Below are 18592 nucleotides of genomic sequence, written 5' to 3'. Positions count from 1 at the left end.
CCTGGGCACCTCATTTCACCTGCGAGCACTGCAAAAAAACTCTGGAGTGTAAGATGGACAATAAGATGGATGGAATTTTATGTTATAAAATTGGTTAATTTTTAAAATTGTAAATGTTTTACAATTTTAAAATGTTATTGAAAAAAATGCGAGGGGAAAAGAGAGCCATGAAGTTCACTATCCCAAGAATTTGGGAACCCACTGACCTCAAGCAACTGCTACTTCTGCATGGTGGACCCTTCCAAACGTCGGACTGGCAAGAATGCCCCTGCTATCACGTATCCAGACCTTCCTTCATCCATCGCCCCAGTGCCACACTGCCATGGGCTCCCCGTACCCATGCCTCCGGAGAGAGTAGCCATCTTTAGAAGAGAGCAGCAAGTCAGAGAGCGAGGAAGACGTTGTAAATCCAGATGACAATTTCAAAGGTGGAGCTGAGGAGAGAAACCCATACTACCCCAACCAAAAAGACCAAGTCCAATGCCAAGCTTTTGATCTCTAGGCTCAAGCAGTGGATCTTGTCGGATGAAAGTGTGCAAGTCGCAGATCAGAGGAAGTGTCACCAACCTTTTCCCAGCTTCTTCACACGTCAAGATGGGCTCTCCTTCTGCCTCAATGTGACCAGTCTGTTCAAGGCAATCAGAATCGCCTGTAACCAGAATGAGTGGCACCTCATCCAGGAGCTTCAAAGCCGTGCTGCCCCATAATGGTAACAAGTACCCGTCTCTTCCCCTGGCTCACTTGGTGCACCTCAAAGAGGATGACAACAGCATCAAGACCTTGCTGGACGCCTTGAAGTATGATGAGTACGGCTGGGAGGTCATAGGAGACTTAAAAATGGTGGCATTCCTGATGGATCTCCAAGGCGGTTTTACCAAGTTTCCCTGCTATCTTTGCCTTTGAGACAGCAGGGACACCATGCTCACTACCACAGGCGGGACTGGCCACAGCGGACCTAGTTCTCTGTGGGGATGAACAACGTCAAGTGGGAGCCACTGGTGGTCACCCGGAAGGTGCTGATGCCACCACTGCACATCAAATTGGGCCTTATGAAACAATTTGTCAGAGCTCTAGATAAGGAGTCGGCAGCCTTCAAGTACCTTCAAGACTTCTTCCCTAAGCTGTCTGAGGCAAATGTCAAAGCCATTGTCTTCGTCGGACCACAGATAAAGAAGATCCTGGAGTGCAATGAATTCCCCAAGAAGCTCACACAATGGGCTGTAGGATGTCCCTCAAAGTCCATATCCTTGATGCTCATCTTGATAAATTCAAGGAGAACATGGGAGTGTACTCGGAGGAGCAAGGCGAGCACTTCCATCAGGATATACTGGACTTTGAATGCCTGCTATCATGTAACGAGAACATGATGGGAGACTACATTTGGGAGCTGATTCGTGAAAGTGATTTACAGTATAATCGTAAATCTCGAAAAACTACTCACTTCTAAATCTTTTGTAGTCATTTTTGTATTACTTTAGTATAAATACATGTTAATTTGAATTCATATGTATTTTCTTTCTGACGTTATGTGAACGAAAAGACACAAATTCACCCATTTTCTCATTGGAAATAGGTCACAAAAGCAAAGATTGTGGAATAATAGCCATTTTCTATACTTTTGAGGCATAAGCAATTAGGAAATAACACTTACTACTCAGGAACAAAAATTGTGTTACATAGTGTATTCATTCATTCACATGTTCATCTAAGCAGATTCTCTGGTTTCCTCTGGTTCTGACCTCATCTCACCAAGGTGCCCACAGAATTACCTAGAAGCTGATCCAAGACTGGACATTTGCATCAAAGCAACTTTCTGCTATAAAGGCAGAGAGAGAGAGAGAGACCGAGACAGGGACGAGGGGCTGAATATGACTTTGTCATTGCATCAAATTGTTTGGAACCAGTTTTGCTGGTACCTGAAGAATGAGTAACTGTTTTGAGAGTTTGTGAGTGAAAGTGAACCATGCGTGTCTGTCTGTCTGTCTGTCTGTCTGTCACTGGGCCAGTATGACTCTGTTTAAACTACTTACCTAACTCTGTTACTGTGTAATTTCAATTCAGGACAGTTTAAATGTTATTCCTGCATGGGTTTTCCTTTTTCATTTACCATCACTGACCACTTTTTAACTTGTTAAATTTTTGCTATCAGACCAAGATATCTCCAAGGCTATGGTATAAAATCACACAGATCACTATAAAGGCTACATGATTAATCCTACATGGAATAACTGACACTTTCTCATGAGGATACACCAAGCCAAGAAGAGCCATCACCATTAACTATTAACTTTTTGATCCTGAGTATAAAGTACCCTTCATAAGCACATGAGGTCAGACAAACTGGTTCATCTCATGGCAGTAAGTCAGGAGACACTTGTCGTTTGTCTTGAGGAGAGATTTTTCCACCACACCGGGTTGTGAAAATGGACGAGAATATGGATTCAGACGGCAGTTTTCATTTTGAGAAAACCTCAACCAAATCGAGATCAAGTGCTGGGACGGTTTCCAGCAGCTGCCTGTGTCATCTGCGAGCTTTAATACCGATCAACTACAGAGAGGAGCTGCTCCACATTGTAAAATTAGCAGGACCTGTGGTAAGACTGAACACTCTCCACATTTATTTAGATCACATATCAACCTATAGCTGAGCTTAAAATGGTGGGTCTTCGTGTCCTAAAATAAAATCTCACTATCGTGAAAGCATGCAGTTTGTGTTGAAGTATCCAGTTATGGTGGCTCTACATAAATCCCAACTACAGCTACAGTCAGCACACAGGACAGGAGCGCAACATTTACTGTCACATCTACCGGCTCCAGTGTAGCGCTGCTCAGAGGAGACAAGAAGATTGTCTAGTTAAAAATGAGAAGAAATTGAACAATTGAATTGTTTCTTCTCCAACGGCAGAAATGTTTTGTGGGATTCACGCTGGGCAGTGAATACTTTGACCTCTGCCTTATGGATCATGATGTTTTCCCACTGAAACTCTACGAGAGCGGCTGGTTACATTTTGCTGACAGCTTGTTCCAAGATTGGATTTTAATACTCAAGATTTCATTTGATTTAATCTGTAACAATCACGATCTGCAGACCAGAGGACACTTCTGTGCACTATTACAAAGATCTAGATTTGGATTGTATTTATGTATGGGTGTAATTTATGTATTTTGCATTCATAAATATCTAGGCTACAATTTACATCCACGGTTATGGAGCAATCCCAACACGGGCTGTTTCCCTACATAGAGGCATTTTAAAATGTAGACCAGTAGTTATAGTTCAGGGGAACTGCTCCTTAGTTAGGTAAGCACTCGCTGTAAGTATTGTAAATGGATGTTGTATGGTGTCTCACAACCTTCTCCTTTTCCCAGTTCATCTCCCAGCTTATGGTCTATATGATAAGCTTCGTTAGCACCGTGTTTTGTGGCCATCTGGGCAAGACCGAGCTAGCTGCTGTTGCGCTGGCCACTGCAGTAAGTAGATTATTATCATAACCACAGTTCCCTGAAAAAGAAGACAGACATTATCGAATGGGAAGAACCTTCTGACCTGCCAGTCATTGAAAGCATGTACCAAAGCTGCCCTATAGGGGCCCTGCTAGCAGGAAGAAAACCCACCACGGCATCTGTGAAAAGTCTCATCCTGACTGCAGCTCCCTGCCATTTCTTCATCAGGAAGGTCTTCTGGCCGAGCGACCCCTGAAGGGTAATGGCTGTCTTTCTTTTTCAGGGAACCGGGGTTATGATAATAACCTATCCCTCCCTTTCAAATCAAAAGACAGCCATTACCGAATGGGAAGACTATAACAGAGTCCTGAGTCCTGACACCTGATTTAAGTCCCAATCCCATCATGGCAAGCATAGCAGAGCCTCACGGCACCTGAGGACCAGCTGTTTGAAGTACCTGGGTGCCCAAGTTTGGGCACAGCCAGTCCACCACGCTGAGGCGGTAGAACCTCGTGAAGGTCTGTTGACTGGACCAGGTCGCAGCATTGAAGTCTCCATGAAAGAGAGCCCATGATGTGGCCTGTCCCCTTGTTGAGTGCACTGAGATGTGTTCAGGCATGGGAACGTTAGCAGTCTCATAGGTGAGCCAGATCACGTCCGCCACTCAGTGTGCCAGTTGTTGTTTTGAAACCGCCCTCGCTCTCTGGTGGTGGAACAGTAGTAGACAAACAGCTGGTTGGATATGTGGCTGTGCACAGTCCTCTGCATATTGCATTCAAAGTCCGGACAGGGCAGAGTGTGTGTAGTCTCATCCTCATCCAATGTATATGGAGGGGGATGGAAAGACTCCAGGACAATCGGTTGATTAATGTGGAATGCCGACATGACGATAGGTAGGAAGGCCGGGTTCGTCCTCAGAGTAACACTGTTATTGCTTCCTGAGAAGATCAGATGGGCTTTAACCAAAAACAAGGCGTGAATTTCACTCATCCTCCTTGCCTAATCCTCCTGTTATTGCTACAAGGAAGGCTGCCTTGCATGAGAGAAAGTGAAACTCTATTGTGGAAATTGGCTCAAAGGGAGCACCACTAAGTCCTTGCAGAACTAATTCCAAGTTCCAGGCTGGAATTGTGTCCTTTATTGGTGGTCTCATACCCTTCAGAAATTGGGTTTCCAGGGGAGACATTGTCAATCTTATCATGGCATGCCAAGATGGCAGCCAGATATACCTTCAATGTGAATGCAGATTTCCTGTCTTCTAGCAGCTGTTGCAGGAAGCACACAATGGTCGACATGGGGCACAACACCAGATCCACATGTCTGGCTAGACACCAGTGCTGGAAGGCTGTCCACTTATAAGAAAGTATATTGTTATAAGTATATTGGGCCCTTGCCGACTGCAGCGTTTCCACGACATTATCAAGCAGCCCTAGAAAGGCGGTGCCTTTCAGGGGCCAAACCCACAACCGCTGGGTTGGGGTGCCATAGCAATCCTTCTGCTTGACTCAGCAAGTCCTGTCGAAGTGGAAGCTGCTATGAATCCACGCTGATCATCTGTGCCAGCGTTGCAAACCACCCCCCAGTGGTCGAGACAGTTGTGATCAGGAGGACTTGGGGTGATAAGGAGGACTAGGGCTCCGTCCTGGCGAATCCTCTCCAGTGTCAGTTCCTGCGGCTATGGGTGAGCAAAAGCATCCATGCCCAGGGGACCACCTCCTGTTTCCAGGGAGAACCACAGAGGGCAGTGGGTCGTTGTCCATGTGGCAAAGAGGTTGTCCCCAGATTTGTCCCACCACCTGAGGATTCAGTTTCCACTCTGAGCAGTCTGGACCTCCCCTGGAGAGAATGTCCGCTGCTGTATTGGACACGGAGCAGAGAGTGTAGGCCCCCCTGGTGGTTGATGTAGGCAACCACCGACGTGTTGTCTGTCCAAACCAGGACATACCTGTCTGTCAGAACATGGCGAAAGTGGTGCAGTGCCAGCCGTACTGCTTGCAGCTCCTGTGCGTTGATGTGAGCGGATGACCAGAGACTGCTGCACATCCCTCTGACTCCCATCCCATTCCAGACAGCACCCCATTTTGTACCTGAGGTGTCTGTGGTGATGACTTCCCATCTGTGTGGGCATCCGAGGGGGGAGTCGAGGCACAGATTGTTTTCATCTCTCCACCATGACAGTGCCTGCCAGCATGTTGAGATCACTGGGGGGCTTTTGTCTCTCGCTGGGTGTAGCCTGTGGGCATTTACACAGCGTTGTAATGAACGCATGTGCATGAGTCCCAGGGGGAGAATATTCAAGGCGGCCGCCATCAGCCCCAACAGTTTTTGAAACTTGACCAGTTGGAGAGTCGATGCCCTTCTGAATGATGCGAGGCACTTCATCTTTGGACAGGTAGGCAAGCATGTCCCGAGAGTCTAGCTTCATTCCCAAGAAGCCCACCATCTGTGCGGGTTCAAGGGAGCTTTTCTCTATGTGAACTGTGAGACCTAGTGCAGTCATGTGACGTATCACCTCTGCTGTATGTTCCTCCGCCTGAAGCCTGAGATGGCTGTGAGGGATCTCCCCATGGCTTCCCTCCCTCGCGCAACAAATCCATCATATATGCAGACACAAGCTCCAGCTCCTCCACATCTCCCACAGATCAGCAGGGACGCACACGCCCAGGGACACAAATTTGGGCTTCAAGGCATTCAAGACAGAAAACAGAAGACACTTCTTCACACAGGGTTGTCACAATCTGGAACAAACTCCCCAGCGATGTGGCTGAATCATAAAATATTAATAACATCGTCTGCTACCGATCCAATTATTATCCTTCAGTTTATTTTAACTAATCACGGCACTGCACCGGTCCTGTGAAATCCACGTTTTTAATACACTCGGATATTAACTGTAATCAGTCATTGTTTCTGTACGTGGATTTCACTCCATGCTGCTAATAAAACTGCAATTTCTTCGTGATCGCACACGGCACTTGAGATTATATCTTCCGACACAATGTATCTGATCTCTTCCCTGTGTCTGCAAGTCAAACACACACCTCCAATTCTGAAAGCGAATCATGTCCTCAGTGGGGACGGAGACGGACACGTCTAGCACCAGATTGTTAACCATCCACAAAACACGGATGCGTCCAGACGCTTAGCCAGTGGAAACACCCGTTTAAGCAAAATTAAGGTCAAAGTTGTCAATGTCGAGGGTCGAGACATCAACAGAATCGTCGGGAGGTCTATGGAAGGTCGAAACGTCGATGAAGGTCGACAGCAGTGGTCGAGGTCGACAAGGGATGGTCGAGAGGTTGACAGTGGTGGTCGAGGTCGATGAGGAATGGTCAAGAAGGTTTACGCGTTTGGTTGAGAGTTTCGACAGCCTGGTCGAGATGTTGACAGAATGGTCGAGAGGTCGACAGATGATGTCAAGGGAGGTCGGTCGTGTTGCTCTCAATGTCCCAAACTGTTTAAACTCTGGCAGAGATCGAGTCAATGTGTGGATTCCCCAACCGGGAGATTGGAAGAGAAGCGGTCAGGATGGTCAGCCGACCAAAACTGCAGGAGACTGCTCCAGCCGGAGTAGCCTCGCTTTCTCACTCCTTTCTCCTTCCTTCACTCAAATCTGGAAAAAAATGGTACAGGAAGTAATGATCGCAATGGCAGATTTCAATAGAGGGACTGAAGCCGTCTCCGAGCAAGACTCCTGCTGTACACTTACCTCTGAAGAAAAGAAAAGCTCCAAGATATAAACTCCGAAGAGCACAAGTAGATAGTTATCAGACTCCGAAGAGCAAGAGAGCACACTTCTCCAACTTTTAGTATGCATGCAAGCTAACGAGACTGAAAGCTGTATCACTGGCAAGGTGAAAGAAGAAACGGTAGGCAGCTGCAGTCAGGAGGTGACTTTTCACAGACGCCGGGGGCTTGTCTTCCTCCTGCCAGCAGGGCCCCTATTGGGCAGCTTTGGTACATGTTTTCACTGATTGGCATGTCAGAAGGCTCTTCCTATTCGGCAATGGCTGTCTTTTGATTTGAAAGTCAACAGTGAAATAGATTATGCTTGGAGCAGGGTTACAGTAGGTTAACAATAACAATGGATGACTTGCAGACAGTCCACCTGTAACAGAGCGCTTCCATGCCTCTGCTTCCACACATATCAGTCACATGAAACTGAGCAGAAATGTGTAGAATCTCTCTGCTCTGATATAACGCGCTGCTCTGGAGCCCAATCTCTTACTGTTATCGGTGAAACAGCGTTATATCGAACTTTTCCGTTAATAAGAGTCAGAAAATCATTTTTGATAGAGCTAACACGGTGTATGCAGTAAATAAATCTGTTCTACAATGGTTGTTAAATTACAACACTAATTGTATGAGCGTATTTAAAATGTACAGTGTATTAACAACATACTAAACAGTGGCAAATGCAAGCAAGGGGGGTAGGCTTCATTCATGTTCGTTGTTCATTCATTGTTAGGTCTGTGTGCAATGCTTAGTAAAATGTAAAATTCACAAAATATGAGAAAACGCTTTTAATAAATTACACAAATTGCTGTGAACAATATTGCTTGTCACTTATGTTACATGTACATTAAGTAATGTGAACTGTTAACTGATTTAATAGTTTGTAACATTTTAGAGATGGGACTTTAAACTTTTAGAAAAGTGAAGCTAAAATTTTCAAATCAACTGATTTAAACTCAACAATATAACTTTTAAGACTTACAGACAAACCAATTTTGAATGCATTGAAGATCGGAATATTAAAAATGCTATACATTTGCTTGGATCAACTACTCTTGCTTTACTGCCTTACTTCCCAATTCGCATTATATCGGGGTAGAGGTGTATAGACACATTCACATGTGAATGACTATTCTGTATTGTGTCTGGCGGACAATGCCATCTCGTTTCTCTCCTCATCCTGTCTTCCAGGTTATAAATGTTACAGGGATCTCCATTGGATCAGGCTTGTCGTCTGCCTGTGACACACTGATATCTCAGGTAAGGGGCTTTTAATGTCTTTAATGTGTTTTGATCAAATTCGATTATTTCTTCCATCATCTTTAAAAAAATGTTTACCACCCAGAAATGTGAATTACTGAATTATCTCTCTGTACTGCTACCTATTTACATATATTGTTCCTGTCCTGTCCACCAAGAAAACTATCCTGCCTGCTCTGAGCTCACCTCTGCAAGCGCCTCCAATTATTAATGGATACGTCTGCACAGACAGACAGATAGCATGCGTTTTTCTCTGATCCACTAATGAAAAGCACAAACCTCCATGGATCACATGAGTGTACCGGCATCACACGGCACCCCTGACCCCTTGCTTTGACCTGTTTGTGTTGCAGACCTTCGGCGGCTGTAACCTGAAGCGTGTGGGGGTCATCCTGCAGAGAGGGGTGCTGATCTTGCTGCTGGCCTGCTTCCCTTGCTGGGCTCTTCTCATCAACACCGAGCCCATCCTGCTGGCTGTGAAACAGAGCCCCGAGGTGGCCAGGTCAGCTCAGGCCAGGGCTGGGGCTCGAGGGACCCTCTCTGTGCACACCATCTATATCAGTTAGCTCAGATCACCATCGGGCTCCATTACATTGCCTGGGAAATAATGATTCAGACTTCAATCTCCCAAAACCCCTCAACACCCATCAGCAAGCGACAAATGGAAAGAGCCATTACAGGCACTTAACGTGAACAGCTAAAGCGAGAGACAGAGTTGTTGAGTTTTCCTGAAGCACACGGACGTCTTTAGGCCTTTCAGGACAGCCCATGCCTTAGTTACACATTAAAGCTTCTCATGGGATCTGATCTGCTCTTGAAGCCCTTTGATCTTTTCTCTTGCAGATTGTCGCAGCTCTATGTGAAGATATTTATGCCCGCTCTTCCAGTGAGTACTATACTGAAATCTCTATTCCCTAAACACTGTGTTCAGACTTGTGGGCTCTTTAGACACTTTTTGGTACTCACCAAGCAGAGTTGTAAGGAGTCATACAAAATCGGGACTTTGACACACCCAGCTCGAGTCACCTATTTGGCTCAATTAATTCTGAGTCATTAGTTCTGACAGTTCAAGACAATTTGACTGATGACAATAAACCGGTATTAAAGATTAAAAATACTAAAACAAAAAAACAAGTAATTGCTTTGTTTATACTGATGTTTTAATCTTCACATTAACATTGAGTAGCACTTGGGTATAGATGATCAAATAATAGATGTCAGCAGGGTGCTGTCAATCTGTATCAACACCATGACACACTAACAGTGCCATTTGTAATTTACAATACAAGTATGCATATTTACCAAAATATGCAGTTTAACTCATTTTAAGGACTGTTGTTGATTTGGTTACTGATCAAGCTCTGAAAGTAACATGTACTGTGCACCCAATCACAACATTTCAACTCAGGACCATGGCCCTGGTATAAAGTTAAACCTTACAGATTTTCTAATCTTGTTAGGAATGGAGATTTGTTGATTTACACTGGGAGACAACCTTACTAGAAATATTGGTCATAAACATTGTTAATAATTACTTTACAAGACAATTAATGTTAACATTAAAATAGAGTTATGAACTGGTCAGAGAGCTTGTTGCTCAGAAGGCAGAAGTTGTTGAAAGATGTTTTGTCATGATCATCTAAAAGCTTCATTACAATGAACTGGTTTACACACAAAACAACATAACTGGCAGGCGGGGCGTATTAAAAAACTTGAGTAACTGATTTATTATAAAGACTAGTGCAATAGTGCACTAGCATAGTAGCTGAGCCTCCAGGGAACCCTGCACTTTGGCATGTCACATTTGATAATTAACTCGTTGACTTAAGCAAGTATACAGTATACCTGCTCTTGCCTGGGGGTGTGGAAACCCATTTCAACTCACCATTTGTCCTTATGTTTACATTTGTTTTGCAGGCAGCATTTCTCAGTCAACTGCAAGCAAGATACCTGCAGAATCAGGTCAGAAGGACTTGGTATTTTGAGATTTTACACTGTATAATAACGAGCAAACCACTTGGTGAAAATTAAGCAGATAACAGTGGCTGGGGTTGATTGACAAATGAGAGCAGAGGGTGAAGAGCGAGTGCACGGAGTGTAGAGGAATGTTGATTGACTGGTTAGTACTCAGACGACGAAGACTTCTGCTGGTAGACTGGGGTATTGTGGGCAGAAAGCATGACACTGTCAGTTTTCAAACAGCATATGTGCTATCAGACCTGAACCTCCTCCATGCTTAACTGTTGGCTCCAAGCTGGGCACTGTATAATTCTAATTTCTAATCTTCAGTTAGATCCCAGTAACCTTTATACTGTGGATGCCCGGGCAATGATACCAGTGCCTACTGCTAGTTCTCAAACAACGCCAGCTATTTCACTCAGTGATGTTTTTGTAACAGGCAGAGTTATAACAGTAGTAGGCAACACAGGTGGAGTAACAATTGAGTAAATTGCTAATTCTCATAACATCTATTGTAACACCTAAATGTGTCTTTTGACTATTGAATGTCTTTTCTTTCTTATTTTCCAGGGTATAATCTGGCCTCAGGTTATCACTGGTGTGGTGGGCAATGTTTTAAACGCGCTTATAAATTACGTCTTTCTGTATGTGCTGGATCTGGGAGTGCCGTAAGTTTTGTCGAGCTGCTTGACAGAATCTGTGTTTCTGTTCTCATTGATACTGGGAATCTACAGCAGTGCGCCCCCAAAACAATATATAGGTTCAGATTCATTTTGAGAAGTTTGTAAAAGCCCCAGGCAAGTTAGTGGGTCTCCGGTACTAGGATTCGGAAACCGTGCTCCATAGACACTCTGTAGCCCTGTGAGAAATGCCTCCAGTGAGTATTTGCGCAAGGCACACTATTAAGAAGGGCATACAAACTTGGTATAGATTTGGACAAAGACCGATTTTTCCATTCGTGAGGTGATAGTGTCTGGATGGCATTTGGCGTTGGAATACTCACTGGGGCTTGTGTACAAGAACAAGATTAAATTATATTAACAGAACCCAAAATATTGTGTAGCTTGAGCATTTGCTGCTCTTATGAAAAACAATGGAAAACTTTATTTTAACCATTTGCAAATGTCTATTTATAGGAGTGGTGTGTTAATATACCATACATGTAATGGATTACAGATCCGGCTGTATTTAAATAGTACTTTTCCTTTGTGCAGCGGATCGGCGGCGGCCAACACTCTCTCCCAGTACTCCCTCACAATCCTGCTGCATGCGTACATCATCTGGAAGAAACTGCACAAGGCAACATGGGGCGGTGAGGAAAATGCATATCTAGAAAAGACACTGGCGTGAAGGCAGTACTGCATCTAACTCAAAACCAAAGCCCTCATTTTCTGCATGCTCTGTGAGGCCCTGACTCTCTGGCTCCCCCTGCAGGCTGGTCCACCGAGTGTTTGCAGGAATGGGGTCCCTTCATCCACCTGGCCATTCCCAGTATGCTCATGATGTGCCTGGAGTGGTGGACCTTTGAGCTCGGAGGATTCCTGGCAGGTCAGGAGGCATGCTTCACTGAGGCTGATAGTCTCTCTTGATTGTTGTTGAATAATAAACAATTAAAAGAAAACATCCACCCCATCTGTGCAATTGCAGGTATTTGCAAATGGCATAACATCACTGAGCTACTCTGTGACACATGACCATACATGGTTTCTGGTCTGTACATCAGTCTGTGAGCTTTCTGATCATTCCTTCTCTTTCACAGGACTAGTGAGCGAAGTGGAGTTGGGATCACAGTCTGTCCTTCACCATCTGTCCACCACTGCATACATAGTAAGTGAGTTTGAATGTTTGGTTCAACTGTACGCTATCACACTGGGAATGAACAGGATTTTGTCTGAGCTCACCTTAGCTTTTTTTCCTCATTTTCTTAAACCAGACAAGGCTAGTGTTAAGCAGGGTGCTTATATTGCAAAACCAAATGAAAAGTGTAGATGTGCCAAGAGCCCAAGAAACGCACATAAAAGCGATACTCACTTTAAACAAGCCTTGGTTCCTTGGCAGCTGCCTGCAGGGGAAGGTCATATCTGTGTCAATGTATTGGTGATCCCAGGACCCAAAGACAAACACACAGTGATACAAAATACAAATCTGAAGACAAATATCACTTTCAGGTCATTCAGGCTTTGCCAAGCATCCAGTACGTGGTCATAGTTAAGCTTAATATGGATTGATGCCACAGATTACTACATTGTTTAGTATATCGAACTCTGTAGCCTTGTTTTAAATTGAACAAAGTAAGTGTAAACAAGGGCAGCGAGTCTGAAAACAGATTATGAAGATCTATATGTCTGGATGGTACTTGTTTCAGTTTTAATTACGCCTCACTGAGCACTTTAACCTAGATTGGAGCAGATCTCAGCTAAAGGCCCTTTCCTTGGAGAGGTTTTCCATTTCCATGACAGTGATGGTTCCACAGTGTGCATCGTCAGTGCTCCGTCACCTCAGATCATCTCATTCTAGTCTTCTAGGGAAACTTCCTAATACTAAAGGTCAATAATACTACAAAATTACACATCAATCATAATACAATTACAGCTTAACAATTACAGAAGTGCATAGGTAAAATATACAGTTAATATAAAATACAAGTCATGCATCCTACTTCTAATTAGTGCAGACATGATGCACTGAAGTCATAGAGAACACATTCTTTCACACTTCAAGCCTTTACAGACAGGGAGGATTTTCCTGCTGCCTGCAAGGTTGACTCCACAGTTTTATGAAGTTGCATTTTTTATCACCTGCCCAAACCCTAACCTTGACTGGTGTTTCTGTTCCCCTGGCAGTTCCCTCTTGGTTTCAGTGTGGCTGTCAGCGTGCGAGTGGGCAATGCCCTGGGGGCTGGAAACAAAGAGAACGCAAAACTGTCGGCCAAAATAGGCATTGCTTCTGCAAGTGAGTGAGTGGAGCTACTGGACTCCTTTATTATCCACTACTAGGTGTCCAAACCTTAGACACACACAGAGGGGAAAACAGCGAGTTGTGGGTTTAGTGGACAAGGGTTTATCTGTCACCAGGTGTTGCTACTAGTTGTGATTTTCTGTATTGTTTTACACATCTGTGTTTAGCACACACTCAAGATGTCAGCTTGTGTTCACACACTGGGTCTGTCTTTTCAGAGGTCTCCTGCATCTGTGAGAGAATCACCAACTATTATAATGCAGTACATAAAAGCTTATCAGGATGTGACCAGCAACAATGGAAATCACAGGGAGGTTACAGTGGTGACAACACACAATGAATAACGCTACTTTCTCCAGACAGACACAACTGGATCTTGAAGAATACAGGTCTTTACTGTAGACAGTAAACACGCCTGCATATTCTTCAGCAGGACACTACTGGTACAAAACAAGTCACTCGTTTCTAATGTCTAAATCTCCCAGTGGTTTATTGGTGTACAATGCTATGAAGTTTCTAAGATCAAAATGAGAAAAGCAATGGGATCTGTAGGGTCAAATTAATAATCTCAGAAGGACCTGAACTGTAGCCCCAGAAGCTGTACATTCCTACTCATTGCATGTTATAGACTGTTTGTTACGTGTCAGTGTTCTCCTTGCCTTGCAGTTCTGGTCTCAGTGTTTGTAGCTGCTATAATCGGGGGGACAAAGGATGTCATCGCCTATGTCTTCACTTACGACCTGTGAGTCATTTTATTGCCATCTCTTCTCCATGGAGCTGCAGAGCAGATTAACCCAGATTATATTTGTGGCACTGTTCAGGGTTGGGCGGAGTCTAGGAAACTGAAGGGAAGTGATATTTATTATGCACTGTGGAGTGCTGCAGAGGCCAATCAGGGAAGTCCTGTAGCTCAGGTGCTCCCAAGTGATAATTTACAGTGACCTTCTGTGTGGCTATTTTGTGCCCCAACCAGCAATGCACAACAGTATATATTCACTGATTTTATTTGTCAAACCACTTGTTAGAGCAGTACCTTTCATTATTAAAATACCTTGCAAAAGGGTACATCAGTACTGTGTCTACCCACCTATAATTTGAACCTAAAGTACTCTAATCCAGAGTGCAGATCCCTAACTGCTAATCCGCCAAAAAAGAACAGACACAAACACTCTGGGCTAGATGGACTAAAGGATTGCACATGTGTTCAGAGTCTCACAAAGAAGTCAGAAATGTCAGTAAACATGAATTAAACAAGTGTAATGACTTGTGTGTGGTGTAAGGTACTGTTTATCTGAATTAACTGATTTTGGCGTTGAAGCCATTGATGAACATTTAATGTTTCTGCAAAAAGGCGCTAAAATGTGGTACCAATTTGGTACTTAAAATGCAGCGCTACAGCAATGCTTTGCACGCGAAGATGCAAGATAAAAATAATTAAATCAGTATTTTGTGGCTGTATTTGTTAACATACTCTTAGTGCACGGGATCTTTTTTATTGTTTTTGAGACATACAATTGTGGTTTGTGCCATAGTGTATCTAGCATTAAGAGCTCTGTTAAAAAACATCAGCATTTTCCTAACAGTGTATACATTGTTACAGTATATAGTCTGTAGTCTTCCCAGCTTTTCGGCCCTAGGCTAGAGCTCAACTTCTGCCACTGAGGAAGTCAGTTCAGGGGTCTGAGCCCGAAACTTCAGTCCACATGATGCGAATGAGTCTGATCTGGGCCATGTGATGGTGAACAAGCAGGGCCAGCCTTTCCCCAGCCTCAGTGACAGCGCTCCGATTCCATTAAATTGTTAACCCACCCACTCCTTTGTGCAGTACAGTATTTGTTGGCTGAGTTCCAATGGGACAAGGCAAGAAGGCTTTAGCACACAAGAAGCAGACCACAAATACCAGCTTTACAATTTGTATTTGATGCATGTCTCTCAGTTTGGGTTGAATCTGGGCCTGTCTGTCTGTCCACAGGGAGATTCGAGAGAGGGTTTCGCAGGTGATGGTTCTGTTCGCTCTGTTCCACTTCTTCGACGGGACAGCGGTTAGGAAACTTTGTTCTTGTTTGTTGTTTTTAATCCATGATTCTATGCTTCCTCACATCTCACAGAGGTCCTCTGTAAAATCAGCTCCATTTTCTTGGGGCCATTTCCTAATAAAATCCTTGACAAATTGAAAAACTCTATGTAATAAAACACAGGTCTTTACTATATCTATGTACATCAGGGTGATAGATGACAAAGACGAATTGCCTTAAAAAAAACAACAACAAAGGACCGAACAAGACAAAGAAACAAATATTGGGAAACAAAATCCACATACATTGTGTTTTTAAAGATTGTTCTGTCACGATATCTCATAGCAACACAGCAGCAATAGCCCTTTGTCAAAGGTTTGAGGTTAAACTGATACACTAATTACATTCAGTTTAGAGGGTGAATGTAAAGATCTCCCCAGTGTCCCAGTACTCAGGGTGACAGTGTCAGTGTTGTGATTGTGCGTCTCCTCTCTCCAGTGTGTGACCGCGGGAGTGGTGAGGGGGGCTGGCAAGCAGAAGATCGGAGCGATGGGTGTTCTGGTGGGATACTATTTTATCGGCCTTCCCATTGGAATTTCCCTAATGTTTGCTGCGCACATGGGAATCATTGGTAAGGAAAGATCCAAGACAGAAGCAACACGCCCAGTTACCATAATGTCACGATTGCTCATCACCGCAGGCTGCTGTTGTGACTGCCAGCGACCGTTACTAATCACTATCAAAGTACAACTTCAACACTGTGTGTACCTCATGCCATTTTCATTATCGATGTTGTAGTGGATACATGTGGTGGATTAGGGTGAAATGGTCGGAAAGTGCTGTTGTGAAGGCTCTGTTTACCTCATCCACTCTCCGACTGCAGCACCCCCTCAATTTTACTCTCTGAAACTTTTTTCCTCTCCACAGGGCTGTGGACAGGTTTATTAATCTGTGTGGCGCTCCAGTCCTGCTTCTTAATCGTCTTCATCATCAAAATGAACTGGAACAAGGCCACAGATGAGGTGAGTCCCTGGGCCTCTTGCTCACACGGGCTTGCCCACTCAGATAAGTAGTTTTTTTAATGGATTTATTTTTCATTTCAATATGCAGAAAGTTTACAGTGTTGGAACAAAATGGGCTCTGAGGTACCAAACAGGGCCTTTTTACGTTCTGTATTAAAAGCAGAGCCTTCAGAATTCAAAAACAAGAACGAGATTGTAGTTCAGTCAACTTGATTAAATACACAATGACTGTATAATGTATACGATTTAATTATAAAATCCAAGAATGCAATTTCACAAGGATTGTAATACACCTCCCCCCATGAATTTGATATTGCACTCTGTATAGGATAACAAAGGAGAAAGTACAAGCAAACCTATTTTAAACCTGGCTCATGGGTGTATACCAAAGAACAGTGAAGTGCAGGAGGACCAAGCTGGGTCACTCAGTCAGCTATGAATAGGGATGCTCTTCACACAAACCTGGAATTCAGGTAGTAAGAAAACCCAGAGGGACAGGTGTTGCAGCAGAGCTGACCTGTGTGTTTTGCAGGCGCTGTTGAGAGCCGGGGTACAGAACGCACCCCACAGAGACCACGGCATGGAGAATGGCCTCGAGACCCCCAGCGCCTCACAGGGTAAAGACCGTTCACCTGTGTCTCCACACACTGCACACACTGTGTACTGCAGTCAATAAATGCAGTTGTCTGCTCAGGTATAAAACAGCAACATAAAAATAATCTGAACATTCATGATTTATAAACGTGGCTGATACATTGTCAAAAAGAGGCCATAATCACTTCAATGTTTTGACTGTGACATCATGAATATGGTAGATATACAAGTTTGTGCCACAAGATGTGGAGAATAATTCCAAACCACTCGTCCCCTTTAATTTTACAAGCTAGGTACTCCTATATTATATATATTTGAAGTTGAGCTTCTTAGTCTTGTACACTGGAAACTATTGAACCTCACTATCATGAGGACAGAGATGTGATTCCTTCCTCTTTCAATCTGAAAGCTTAGCGTGAGTAATTTGTGATTAAAAGACAGACGTAGCAAAATGCAGAATTCATGGTCAAGTACAAACTCCCTTCGTGTCTCACGGTGAGCTCAGGGGTGATAAGGGACAAACTGTGTGCAAGTGTGTGCTTAGATCAGTGTGAGAATCCATGTGTGTAGCTCTGACTGTGTGTTGAGGTGAGTAACGCTGTGCTTGTCTGTGTGTGTTCAGACACTTTGCAGCAGATGCAGGTGGAGGACCGCAACCCACTGAAGGGCCACACTGAGCTGGAGGGCCTGAATGAGAGGGGACAGGCAGCAGGAACATCTGTCAGCACCGTGGGGGAGGCACTGCCCTTCAGGTCGCTGGTCCTGCGCCGGGGGTTGGCTCTGGGCTGCGCTCTCTTCATCCTGGCAGCCGGAGTTATCATCAACGTTGTGTTGACCAACATCCTCGGCTGAGAGACTGACAGATAAATGGACATATTGGGCCACTCCATCAGACCCCCAGCAGCTTGTCCCACCTCTTTCAGGTGCAGAGTAGGGGGGGCACACTGCCTCAGCTGAGCTCTTCATATCCTGACTTCCCTAAGTCCTCAGATGCAGCATCTTCAGCCTGTAGAGTCATAAGGACCTGCTCAGTCTGCAGGCAAACCAGAACTGAAAAGCACAAGCAAACATCTCGGACAGTTTAGTATGACATGGAACTCTGTCCGCCCCGGAGAGATTATAATAAATAAGCACAGTGTGACTGAACACTCCAATCACAACTGAGTTTCTAATTTAGGAGGATTTTAAGGAAAGTAAACAGGAGTTGGGGCAGAAAAATGTGAAGAGATATTTTTCATATCAAATAAAGATAGCAACTGAAGTCTAATTAATCTATATTTGAATAAACAATTTATCCCAAGAAAGACGAGTAATGTGTTCAATGTGAAATAAGTTTCTGAACCAAAGGATTAATGTGCATAATAATTTGCATATATTATAACTATAGGTAGTAGTAGGCGATACATTTTAACTATAATTCCAATATCATGACTGTATGATGACGTAACTACGCATCAATGCTGACGTCATCCCCCTCAGCCCATAAAATGCCTGCAGCAGGCCAGGCCTGTCAACCACTAACTCTTCAGCTGTTAACACGAACTTGTTAGGATGTGTTTACTTAGCGAGTGTGTTGAAATGGGAGGGAGGAAGAGGTCCCGGCGG

The 18592-nt window shown here is 44.1% G+C and overlaps 1 protein-coding gene across 1 annotated transcript; it reads left to right on the top strand.

The window, feature by feature from the left end:
- The first annotated feature begins 660 nt into the window (after nucleotides 1-660).
- On the top strand, nucleotides 661-18283 carry LOC136718505 (multidrug and toxin extrusion protein 1-like). Its single transcript, XM_066696261.1, has 17 exons — nucleotides 661-819; nucleotides 3370-3471; nucleotides 8371-8439; nucleotides 8793-8941; nucleotides 9283-9325; nucleotides 10357-10401; nucleotides 10969-11066; nucleotides 11613-11710; nucleotides 11833-11946; nucleotides 12158-12225; nucleotides 13242-13350; nucleotides 14023-14098; nucleotides 15329-15398; nucleotides 15870-16002; nucleotides 16299-16393; nucleotides 16926-17010; nucleotides 17610-18283. Exons 1-17 carry the CDS (start codon nucleotides 661-663, stop codon nucleotides 17837-17839), a joined length of 1743 nt encoding a protein of 580 aa, XP_066552358.1. The 3' UTR covers nucleotides 17840-18283.
- The last annotated feature ends 309 nt before the right edge of the window (nucleotides 18284-18592 follow it).

This window comes from Amia ocellicauda, chromosome 22 (genome assembly GCF_036373705.1).
Source record: "Amia ocellicauda isolate fAmiCal2 chromosome 22, fAmiCal2.hap1, whole genome shotgun sequence".
Taxonomy (NCBI): Eukaryota; Metazoa; Chordata; class Actinopteri; order Amiiformes; family Amiidae; genus Amia; species Amia ocellicauda.
The sequence above is the reverse complement of the archived record's forward strand: the minus strand, read 5'-3'. Positions and strand labels throughout refer to the sequence as shown.